This window comes from Vulpes vulpes, chromosome 6, assembly GCF_048418805.1.
Source record: "Vulpes vulpes isolate BD-2025 chromosome 6, VulVul3, whole genome shotgun sequence".
Classification (NCBI taxonomy): Eukaryota; Metazoa; Chordata; class Mammalia; order Carnivora; family Canidae; genus Vulpes; species Vulpes vulpes.
In genome coordinates, this window is record NC_132785.1 from 99208093 (window position 1) to 99221291 (window position 13199).

The 13199-nt window shown below is 39.7% G+C and overlaps 1 protein-coding gene across 5 annotated transcripts in view; it reads right to left on the reverse strand.

Moving 5' to 3' along the window:
* Nucleotides 1-13199, reverse strand: part of ESR2 (estrogen receptor 2) — a 67858-nt gene that overhangs the window by 53163 nt on the left and 1496 nt on the right. For all 5 annotated transcript variants that reach the window (XM_072762581.1, XM_072762583.1, XM_072762582.1 and 2 more), the window contains exon 2: nt 1265-1720. In XM_072762581.1, the coding sequence (XP_072618682.1) occupies nt 1265-1683 (419 nt within the window). In that variant the 5' untranslated portion in view covers nt 1684-1720. The remainder of the gene's footprint in view (nt 1-1264; nt 1721-13199) is intronic.

The following is a 13199-nucleotide window of genomic DNA, read 5'->3' on the forward strand; positions in this document are numbered from 1 at the left end:
AGAGAAAGGGGAGGGAAGAGTAGGGGAGGGGAGGGATGAACGTGGAAGGGCAGGGAAGGCCAGAGAGGAAAAAAAGAGAAAGGAGAAGAGAGGCGAAGAAAGTAGGCATGTGCCTGTCCTTAAAGAAGGTTCTGAAGGAAGCAGGTGCTCAGGGCTGGGAAGAGCGGCAGGGGCTCCCATACAGGAAAGGACAGCTGGTCAAGGCAGCACCGGCAGACACCAAAAGCACATGTGGTTAGTTCCTAATTTTGCTAGGCCATGTTTCTTTTGGAAAGAAAGTGTTAGAAATATGATTGATTCATACATGAGGCTAATTATACTATTGGTTGATTTCCCTAATATTAGCAGAACTCTGATTAGATCTTGTGCTCAGAAACAAAATATCTCCCCTTGAAAGCTGAATGAAAAGCAGTACTTTAAAAAAGTCATGTACAACGTTTATATTCTCTTTCACCAACAAAGTTCTTAAAAACGAAGAAAAATAAAAGTACTGTGTGATGTGGCTTTCTCGAAGTGTTACGACAGCATTTGAAAGTAACAAATTTCAATATCTAATATGCAGTGACTTAATACTTTGGTTGTTTTAGAAATTTATCTCCTCCTCATCTTTCTCCCAGCACAACCTCTTCCCTCCATAGCTGTAATTATCATTAAACACATTACAAATTAAATGGAAATAACCATCACGTTACCTTTAGAAGAGTACAAATACTCTTTAGAGCTTCAAGAAATTTCAACTAAAGTCTACATTTAGTTTCCCACCAATCTTTATCATATGTTATTTTAGTTCACTGCTAAAAAGCTTACACCAATTATTGTCTGTGTTTTCAGGCTTCTGTGTCCAGTATATTTCATTTAAGTAGTAATACTGCCACAGTTGCCTTTATCCTGGACACAGTGTGTCATGAACACTAAATTGGATTTCACTAAAGAGGGATTTAACCTGAAAGTAAAGCAAAAACTTCTTTTTCAAACATGTCACTTCATCAAGAAAAAGGTGATTTAAGTTCAATCTTTAATGTCTAAAAACGGTAGTCATGAGAGTGAATTCTCCCCACAACCCAGATGTACAAGCTTACTTTTTAATGAGGATTCAAAATCAGAATAGATATTCTAGAATTCAGAATATCATATGTGTTAGGTGCTCTAAGTAATCTATGTGATGAATAAAGACCTTGAATGATGCATATCTTTCTTCTCACTACATCATAAAGTGATTCGAATAATGCCCCAAAGTACAATTCAGAATGAAGACTGAATTTACCTGTTTACAGGTAAGGTGGGTTCTAGTGATCTTGCTTCACACCAAGGACTCTTTTGAGGTTCTGCATACAGAAGTGACGACTGGCAATGGATGGCTAAGGGAGAGAGGTGTCCAGGAGTTGGCCACAACACATTTGGGCTTGTGGCCTGCCGACTGGGTCCACCTTCTGAGTTATTGGCACTGCTGGGAATACTGTAATTCATCACAGCAGGGCTATAGAAGGTCACGGCGGAATATTCATGGCGGCTCTCTACGTAGGAGGAGGGTATATATATGGGGCCGTGCTCCAGGGGTAGGACAGATTGACTGCAGTTGTAGGAAGCAGGAGAGTTAAGGCCAGATGGAGAGTTTTTGATATCCATGTCTTGAATAGGCAACAGCTGAGGAAACTCTTTGTGAGAAGAGGCACAAAGGGACATTATGATGTTCTCAGAGACTCATGGGCAGGTATGATGGCTGTAGAGAAAAACAAAAGACATTTCTAAGTTACAGCTACAGGCCTAACTATTCAAAATGTCCAAACATATTTATTACTTACACATGTGCTTAGAAACACATCCTGAAAGACAGACCCCAAAATATTAACCTCGGGGGGTGTGAATGGGAGGCATGGAACTCTCATTTGCTACTTTATTCACTCCTTTATTACTTTTGTTGTGGTTAGCTACAAGAATTGTTTTTAACCACAAGAATTTATTATACTTTTAAAAAATCAAAAAAATACAGGATTACATTAAAACGCCAAGTTCTCTCCCTCCCTCCCCTTTCTGGAACTAGATACGTTTGTTTTAAAGTTCTTATGGAAAAATAAACAAGCATAACCAAGAAGACCTTGAAAGAGCAGGTCAGTGAGCACGGACAGCATTAACAGATATTCAGGTACACGAGTCGCCAGTAATAAAACACAAGGAACAGACAGGCCAGCGTGCCCTCGTCATTATCCATTTATTGCTTTCTCAGCTTCCAATGCACCCTTGGGGGTACAGCCCACGCTAAGTAAGCCCTGGAGGTGCTTTACCGGGTACAAGTGAGCGCACTGCTAAGCGCTCTCAGTAGAGGGCGCTGCAGGGACACCACGGGAGCAAGAGGCTGCTGGTGCCAGCAGAGGTGGGGGTTTGGGGGGGGGGGGGGGGTGAGAACAGCCAGTGGAGTCTGGCATCGCTGCGGGTCCAGAACGAGGTCCCTCTGCAAGTTTGCAAAGACGGCGTGGCGATAACCTTTCCACAGTCACCTGTCCAGACTGTGACCTGACAAGTCATAAAAAAGTTGTTCCTTGTACAAACCTCCTCCCCTGGTGCTACGGGCACACTGTGAAGGCCTTCTGTGCCCCCCACCTCCTTCAACCACAGCACCTGGACTCCCAGCGCACGACCACGCTGCCAGCTGCTGATCACCCGCTCTCCGGCAGCACCCCCGAAGCTGTCCTCCTGCCTGCCCAGCCACCTTAGACCAGCTCTGGCCTTGGCTAAACCGGCAAAAATCTCTGCTAGTTAGTGGCCCACCCACCTTTCCCAAGGAGGGCCAAACCCCTTCCAAATCTGTCCTTTCTTGAGTGTTCTCCCTCGCCCCTGAGGTGCCATTTATAGTTTACTTAATATTTATTATACTTAATTATTATACTTAATCTCTCATCATAGTTATTCTTTATATTAAAACTCCCCTGTTGAACTGATTATATCGTTTCTAACTCCTGATTGGACCCAGACTACTACAGAACAAAACAGAAAATCCCAAAATAGAAAATTCAAGAATGCAAAAGTTTTTGGAAATTTGGCATCTGATAAAGGGGATAGCTCAAATCACCGAGGAAACACTGGACAGAACTGCCACTGGAAAAAGAACATATGCCAGAATAAACTCCAAAGGGTTCAGAGATCCAAATGTTAAAAAGAAAAATGGAAGGACTCTGAAGGAGATTCAGAGGGAAAGGGGGCAGTGGGAGGGAGAGGGGACTGCACAAGTACTAGAAGCAAGCGAAGATGATGAACTTCTTTATAACATGGGTGTGGGAAAAACCTTCTCACTATGGCTTAAAATCCACATACAATAAAAAGACCAATACATTCAGAACAGAAAAGTAAATCTCTGCACATCATAAAAACACCATAAGCAAAGTCAGAAGACTAATGACAAATTGGTGAAAAAAGCATCTCAACTTCTATTAGAAACAAGGGGTTTGGGGTGCCTGCTCAGGTCATTGTCCCAGGGTCCTGGGATCGAGTCCCACATCGGGTTCCCTGCAGGGAGCCTGCTTCTCTCTCTGCCTAGGTCTCTGCCTCTCTGTGTGTGTCTCTCATGAATAAATAAATAAAATCTTAGAAAAAAAAGAAAAGAAAAGAAAAGAAAAGAAAAGAAAAGAAAAGAAAAGAAAAGAAAAGAAAAGAAAAGAAAAGAAAAGAAAAGAAAAGAAAAAAGAAAACAAGGGGCTAAATGTCCTAGCATTTAAAACTCCTCAAGCGAAAACAAGACCAAAAACTCTTTAGATAAATAGGCAAAAGACATAGAACACAGAGAAAGGAAAGCAAATGGCTCTTAGAACACAAAGATGTTCCACCTCATTCAGAAAAATTAAAACTACAAGATACCATTTTCTCACGTTTGGCAAAAATTCAAATGTTTGACAACAGACTTCCTTGGTGGGGCTGTGGAAAAAGAGACTTTCTTTGACACTGTTGGTAGTAGTGCAAAATGGCACAAACTCCACGAATATCTGGCATTATATACAGATTATGCATGTGGTACCTTTGGAATTAAGTCCAAAGCTCCCATTACAAATGACTGTTACATCAGTTTCCTCACTCTGAATATTAGTAATTAAGGAAAAAGAGTTAAGTCTGTACCCTGCCTTTTTAGAGACTCTGTAGCTTATGCAATCATCGAGGGCAAACTCTTCTTTATGAAAGAATGCCACCCAATGAATAGTTCAAAAAAAAAAAAAACTTGGATGGATAAACTAGATAGTTTATCTAGAGCAAGTAAAAATGTTAACAATTACTGAATCTAGACAGTGGACTTATGGACATTCATTATACCAGTCTTTCAACTCTCCTTTGGGTTTAAAATTTTTCATAAGAAGCTTTGGAGGAAAGACACAAAATAATACAAGAAATTACAAATGGAAACTTAAAGGTTAGAATAATTGGATAATACAATCTGGGAAAGAGAAGAATGACCATTAATAACTAGACTGGTTGAGAAAGATCTTCAGATAAAGAAGCTTGCCTTGAGAAGTTCTCCATTTTCAATATCTTCATGCCAGCTGCCACCTACTTCCACATGCAGGCAACTTGGCTCCCTAAATGCTCCTGATTACTTTCTCCTAACATCTTCATTTGAATGATCATTTCCATTTGTCTTCAAAACAATATACCTATGGGGATTTTAAAATAGGTCTACAGGGATCCCTGGGTGGCGCAGCGGTTCGGCGCCTGCCTTTGGCCCAGGGCGCGATCCTGGAGACCCGGGATCGAATCCCATGTCGGGCTCCCGGTGCGTGGAGCCTGCTTCTCCCTCTGCCTGTGTCTCTGCCTCTCTCTCTCTCTCTGTGACTATCATAAATAAATAATAATAATAAAAAAAAAAATTAAAAAAAAAAATAAAATAGGTCTACAAATTATTCAATAGTCCTCCCTTCAAAAGGTGGAGTCTAACCTCCCCTTGAGTATGTGCTAGATTTAGGACTCATTTTTAGTGAAAAATTATGGAAGAAGGGATGCTATGTGGCTTCCATGACTGTCATAAAAGGTACTGCAGTCTCTTCCAGGCTTGCTCCCTTGGATCACTCACTCCAGAGGAAATTAGCTGCCATATTCTGAAGACACTCAAGCAGCCTTGTGGAGGCCTCCTGTCAGAGCTAGCAAGAAGTTCCAGCCTCCAGCCAACACCTCTGTAAGTTAGAGCTTTTGCAAACTGATCTTCCACCCCCTGTCAAGCCTTCAGATGACTGTAGGTCTGGCCAACATCTTGACTGCAACCTCATGAGAGGAGCTAAGCTGGAACCTTCCAGCTAAGCTGCTCCTGGATTCCTGACCCTTAGAAAATGTGTGTGAGATATTATGTTTGTTATTTCAGCTGCTAAATTCTAGGATGACTTGCTACACAGCACTAGATAATACAAATCCAAGGTAAAATCAATCATTTTCCTCCCAAAACCATTATTAATTTTCTATTTGTTAATGACAAAGCCCAATACACTTACCTTTGACTTCTCCACTGCAACCAATTATCTTTAATCATGAGGGCACACTTTTTTTTCTCCACAGTACCTTTTCCTTTTGGTCTGTCTTTTGCCAACATCTGAGCAAGCTCTCATTACTTCTTATGTGTGCATCTGGAGTAGGCTACTTACCACTCCTTGTCTCCAGTGAGCTCCTTCTCTGGATCCATAGAGCTGCCAGACTGACTGACTGACTGACTTTCTTTCTTTCTCTTTTTTTTTTTTTTTTTTTTAAAGATTTAGTCATTAGAGCAAGAGAGGGAGAGAGTGCGGGGTGAGGGGGCAGAGGGAGAGAGAATCCCAAGCTGACTATGCACTGCGCGTGGAGTCTGATACAGAGCCCAATACAGGACTTGATCTCAAAACCCTGAAATCATGACCTGAGCCAAAATCAAGAGTCAGAAGCTTAAACAACTGCACTACCCAGGTGCTCCCTGACTAACATTCTTAAAACCCAACTCAATACCCCTCTGCTTCCCACCAGCTTGTGTAATGTCACATTCTTCTAACATCCAAGGCATTCCTTTCTGCTGCCCTAATTCATCATCCTACTCTAATCTGCTATTTTCCTGCAGAAGACCTGCCCTGTCCATAAGGAGTATGCAAAGTGCATCATGAAGTGATGTGGTTTGTTTTTTTTTTTTTACTCTTAGCACCCCTACAATTACTTAAAAATTTAATCCTCCTTATTAGAATAGAACTGCATTGAATCATTCTTGTAAATGGTAGAAGTAGGATTAGATTTTAATCTCCTTGAAGGCACACATTATTTTTATTCACCTACTACAACTCAATAAATATTTGTTATAATGAAAGAATATGAGGAAACATGTTTATAAGATTTCACCCAGTCCAGGGTGTTAGTGGAAGATGGGAGCAGCACGTTCAGTAGGTATGGTACCATGTGGAGACAGGATATCTAAAGGAGTCCCAAGGCATGCACTCTGCCTTCAAAGAGCTACTGTACCAGGTAAAGGAGGCAAGACAGACCAGGTAAAATGCTAAGGAACTAATACAAACATGCTACCACTTATAATCAACAGTGATTGACCATGAAGGACAGCAGAGGGAATGGTAGCTAGAGAAGAATACAGCATCAAAAAAGTATTCTATATGTAATATATTTTACATTTTTACATGTATTCTTATACCTTTCTCAGATATATCAATATGCATGTATTAATCATAACAGAATTTTCTATTTCCATTAGATTCCCAATCAACACATGCAATACCTGATTCCTAATAGAAAATATGCAGAATAAAGCATATAATGCTAACTATTGTCAAAACTAGCAGTTTCCAAACTTTTTTTACATGGTGGTAAATTACACATCAAACTTATGACATTAAAAATAAAAAAATAAAAAATAAATGGTTAAAGATTTTATTTATTTATTCATGAGAGACACACAGAGAGAAGCAGAGACATAGGCAGAGGAAGAAGCAGGCTCTGGGCAGGGAGCCCAATGTGGGACTCAATCCCGGCCTCCAGGATCACATCCTGAGCCAAAGACAGATGCTCAATCGCTGAGCCACCCAGGCACCCCAACCACTTCTAAATGTCCAGTTCAGTAGTGTTAAATACATTCACATCATTGTGCAGCTCACCTATAGAACTCTTTCCCTCTTGCAAAACTAAGACTCCTCACTTGTTAAACAACAGCTCCCCAACCTACACCAACCCCGAGCCCCTCAGCAACCACCATTCTACTTTCTGTCTCTTATGGATTTGGCTACTCAGTACCATATAGAAGTGGAATCATGCAGTATTTGTCCTTCAGTATCTAGCTTATTTCTTAGCACAATGTCTTCAAGGTTCATCCATTTTGTCTCGTGTGTCAGAATTTCCTTCCTTTCTAAGGCTGAATGATATTCCATTGTATCTATGTACCACATTTTGTTAATCAAGAAAGGGTTTTCAACACAAATGATTGAAAGCATTTGCAGATCCATGAAATGACCTAGGCTAGAGTGAGTGGTTGAATATAGAAGAAACAACAGACGTTGGTAATTAGGTCACTGGTAACCTTGAGATAGCAACTCCATACCCGTCAGGATGATGAGGAGGCATCTATCCCTCAATCTGTCCTGAAAACACCTCTCCTATTTCCATCCACCTACACATAGGCTTGCTCATCCGTGCTTATGTTTTTGATAGCATATTTTGATGATTGCATTTTAGTGCATTGTTTTTGCTATATGATCTAAACATATCTTATGTGGCCAGATATTTCATCAAAAGACATTGAAAGCACTTTAACAATACAACTTAAGCAGTACACATTGTAAAAATTGAGAGGAAAATACTCAAGGTAACATGCTTAACAAACTGTACTTATGTATAGTAAAATGTAATCTGGAAGTCATCATTTTGTGTTTCTTGAACTTAAAAATAAGGAAAAAAAAATGGTATAAGAAACAAGATGGCTTACCCAATTTAATAAATAAAAGTATATCCAAAAGGGAGTGTGGTCACTGTGGTGAGTACATTACATTCAGGAAATTATGAAGCAGGAAAGCAGTGATTTTTAGAGTAACAATTTGAACAAGACTTCAAGTTAATACTCAATGATAAAATCAGTCAAATGGTTTAAACAAAATATTCTCTAAAGATTTTGGTCACTCAAGTTTTTACTGAATTTCATGATGTCTCAACTTCACATTGCCCCAAAGAAATGTATGTAGCATTTTAGCATAAGTAACTCAACAAAGTCAACACACCAACCTATCAGAAAACCACTGCTATCTTTCACTTTCAATAGGCCTCTTAAAAAAACAGAAAGCTTCTACCAATATGCAGTGATGAATAGCAGCATGGAAATTCATGAACTTGAAATAACACTCCCTATTATCTAGGTAGAAAGTGAACGTACAATTTAAAATGAATATGACATCTCTCTCAGGAGCAGAGAATCAATCCCATTACTCATTTTCACCTATAACTGAAATGTTCATTTTCAGCCCAGAAATGCTGAAATGACCTGTCAGACACACACCGCCAAATGGCAAACGCCAAGATTCATCCAGGCAATCAATCAGGTGCCATGGGGACTTTGCTTAGGAAGATGGATTTCACATACACACACCAATCAATTTCTTTAGAATTTCCATACATCCTTAGCACAGTAATAATTCATGTGAGGGAACTGGTTGCTAGACCATGATTAAAAGGCCATGTTGCCTTTTGGTTGGAAATCTTTCAGATGTATCCAGATTCATGTGACAACCATTTGTCAAAGGAAACTTGGATCATTAGTAACTTGGCCACTAACGCAAAGGGTTCTTCTGAAACAAAGACACAAGGGGCAAGGAACTGAAATCATAGCAGAAGACCCTATAGATGAGCAAACAAGTAGCAAAAGTCTCCACCCAAAGACTAAGAAAGTGAATAAACAACCTGTGCTGGTTATGGTGAATAATTTGATCTAAACCAGGGAGATAAACCAGTTGAAGGAAAGAATCCTCCCAAATCAAATTTCTTCAACATTGTAGGACAGGATTTTCCCAACACATTCCTTTGAACAAGCAAGTACTGACTCAGTGAGCACAGTATCTGGTATCAAAAGGAAAAATAGTCTCTTAACAGCTTAATTGCTGGGCCTGGCAGGCATGGGACTTCACGTGGCCAACAAAAGAACATGAACCCGGACATCCTGATTCTAAGAATTAAGCATTTCTTTGCATGTCAATTTTCTTTAACTGGTCATCACAGCCTAAAATAGCTGGCCCACATCCTTCATGATGAACAGAACTGTTTTATGTCCAAAGACTTCTCTGTCCCCCTCCTCCACCACACACACCAGTAGTGAGCCCTTTCAAGTCCCATTTGTGTTCAGCAGGAAAGCCTTTTGTACACATGGGATGACACATAGTGCTCTAATGTACTGAACATATTGTGGAACTTAAACAGAAAAAAAGATTGTAAAATTCCAAATATTTACAGTGATTCCTTGGGAGAAGAAAAAAACAGGCCCAAGAAATGGTAGAAAGACAATCCAGGAAGAGTAGAATGATTTTATCAAAGTATCTATCAAATCTAGATAAACAATAAAAAGGCAGTTGCCACCAGGTCTGCTATTACATATATTCTGGCCCAGTGGACAGAGCAGTCAGTACATGGGGTCCTAGATTTGGCTCTGCCTGAAAGCCAGGTGATCTTGTACAAATCACATCAACTTCCTGAGCTTCCATGGCTCCTTCAGTAGAAAATAAAACCTAATATGGGCTGCATTTTTTCACAGCACTTGGAGGATAAAGTAAAATGATGTATGTGGAAACATCCTGTGAGGTATTATTTACACATCCAGGAAGACAAAGTCTGTCTATTAGCATGCCACTGGATGTGCCTAGAGTGTTGGACAGAACTTCTAGAAAGGTTAAAATGCCCTTATGACCACCATTTTGGATTTTTGCCTCCTCACTGTACTTTCTGAACTTCTGCTTGACAATTCCTTACACCAGTCCAAATCGCTGGGCTGCTGGTAGCCAGCTGGCATCATATGTAGCACAAAATGCCACATTCTCCTTGTTCTGTGTTCTTGAGCTTGCCCACCACGCCTCCCCAAGCATTCAGTTCAAACACCACTCACTTGTGTGCCCTACAGAAGTCACACATGCACATTCACAATGCAGACACTGTAAAAAATTTTATGGAAAAGATAAAAAATATTTAAGTGTCAAGCATCCTTGATGTATGCCAGTGGCCGTCTATCAATCATTGGCCTTAAATCTTCCCCAGCAAAACACAGCTCTTGATCAACTTAATATTCATTAAAAAGAAAAAACACTCTGGGACACCTGGGTGACTCAGTGGTTGAGCATCTGCCTTCGGCTCAGGTCATGATCCCAGGGCCCTGGGATCGAGTCCCACATCAGACTCCCCAAAGGGACCTGATTCTCCCTCTCCCTGTGTCTCTGCCTCTCTCCATGTCTCTCATGAATAAATAAATAAAATCTTTTTCAAAAAAAGAAAAAACACTAAAATCACCACAGAACTGATCACTAATAATTCACATGCAACTCTTAAGAAAACGTACATGTATCTTCCAAAATGAGAAAACTCTAATTCCCCTTGTGGCCCCCTGGACCTTACAGACCTGAACAGGAAATAGAACTTGGAAGCTTGATGGGGAAGAGGCCAGAGCCTCAGCTGCACGGTCTTCACATGCTAAGGCGGGGTATGGAGGGAGAGCCCATCAGTCTACTCTCTTCAGCAAGTCTCTGCCCCTTCCCAATTCCAATCATCAGAGAAAATGCACTGCTCTTAGGAAATGGAACCATTTTCAAATATCCATTTGGGACAGGGAGGGGACAGTTGTGAATGAAGAGGTTCAAGAGGACATGACCAACGCAGAAGTTAAAGCGAATGCACTCATCTCCTCTTCCGGTCCTGGGTTTCAGTTGAACACGAACATTTACCCACAAAACATTGCAGTCTTGCTTTGAGGAAACATACCAAATCCAGTAAGCTGCCTTGACAGTGACCTTTACTCTCCTGCTCTCTGTTAAGTACACCCATACCCAGAATCCCCGCTGAAGGCCCTTAATTTATGAAGAGGTATAAAACCTCCAGCTAGGAATGCCAACCACTCAGTTTGCTGGTACTTCCTCAGCATGCCACTCTGCTTATCCTAGTTACTGCCTCTGTAGTTCTCTGAAAGGTAAGCTGCATGTAGAAAATACAGCTTCCTCTTTTCATAGCACAAAGAAGAAAGGAAAAAGACATCATCTGACATATCTTTATTAGAAGTGCTTAACAATAGCAGGCTCCTAGCTATTCTCTAAACTGAATAATGTATTAAACAGTAAAGAATATGTCCTGCAAGAAAATCTAGATTTCAAAGCATGAGCACAGAAATGGAAAAACTCTGACATCAACACATAAATTGGGCACAGACCTCAACTCTTAATAAGGACAGTATTTTTTAACTTAAGTCACAATAACTCTATATTAGATTTTCAATGTCTCCAGATTGCCATTTTTAATTACTCTTTTGCTCCTCACTAATTAATCGTACGTAATTTCAGGTAACTTTTGTACTCTCAAATATAATAAAAGTATTTTTTTTAGATGCCTAGATTATATAAATACAATACATTCTATTAATATTACATAAATGACCAATGTTTCTTAAAAAACCCTGTATTCAGCTGGTGATAATCCAGATGCACACCAGAACAAAAGACTTAGCCCACAATGGAATCCGAATGCGCTAAGAATGAAATCTATTAGCCCAATGGGAACCTAACAGTCCCATTTGCAAAATAGCTTTTCTTTGCCTCAATTCATTCCAAAGTATATAAGGAGTAAAACAAAAATACCACAACCTGACTCATCCCAACAAAAAGAGGGGTTGAGGGGATCCCTGGGTGGCGCAGCGGTTTGGCGCCTGCCTTTGGCCCAGGGCGCGATCCTGGAGACCCGGGATCGAATCCCACATCGGGCTCCCGGTGCATGGAGCCTGCTTCTCCCTCTGCCTGTGTCTCTGCCTCTCTCTCTCTCTCTCTCTCTCTGTGCCTATCATAAATAAGTAAAAATTAAAAAAAATTTAAAAAATGTTATTAAAAAAAAAAAAGAGGGGTTGAGGGAGACTGGGATTCTCTTTTGCAAAAACCATAGGAAGATTAATTATTTCTGGGTAAAAACATACTGAAGAACAGAACAGTAAAATTAGGGAACAGTTCAGTGATTTTTCAGGGGGTGAGGATGGGTGGGGAGGGCTGATTACAAACACACAAAGGGGACTTTTGGGAGTGATGGCACTCTTCTAGGTCTTGACTGTAGAAGTGATTATATAAATGTTGCAACTGTCAGAATTCATAAAGGGTAACCTAAAGAGGCTAGCTTTACTGTATATAAATTATATTGCCAGGAACCTGCCTTTTTAAAATGGCTATAATGTCCATTTCCACCAAATTATGAAGTGGAACATTCAAGTATACAGTTCTCAATGTTCTAGATGTAATTAGGAAAAAACTTACCAGCAAATGATTCAAGTTCAGCCTTCAGTGTTTTATATATTACATATTTACAAGTATTATATAAAGTGGCTCAAAACATAAACTAAAATTATCAGATGTATTTTGCACCATTACTTGAATATAGATATATAGAAAACTGTAGTGTTTTACTCTTAAAAATGGACATTTCAATATCTATTAGATGTTAACTATGTTTTGAAGGGTTAAATTTACTACTAAATTTTACCTTCTCCATATTATAAGTAAACTGAGGAATAGAAAAGGTCATTAGATTCATTTGAGTCCCTCAGAACCACTATGAAATGTATTCTAACTGTGTTTTTAATTGATTTCAGAGATTTTCAAGTCTTAAGAGTTACAGGAGACTGGCTGCTTTTGAAATAAGAATGTTTCAGGAATTCAACTGAAAAAAAGATTGAATGTAAAATGGATCCTAAGATTATGCTTTAACACCTTACATTCTCCCTCTTCTTGAGTATATGCAGAAATAAAGATTTTTCTGCAGAAAAAATAAAAGGCAAAGAAGTGTCATAGAGAACACATACTTTTTTTACAATACTTACGGCAGAAACCTTTCTTTCCACATGTTCACTTAAGTAACGAATATCTTTCTCCACATATAATAGCCACTATGAGTTCAGAAACTTAAAAGTAAAAATTCCCAATGGCATGTCCATGAAAATACTAAAAGTCTAGCAAGGCAAAAATCTAACCTCCAAAGGGTTGTGTACTACA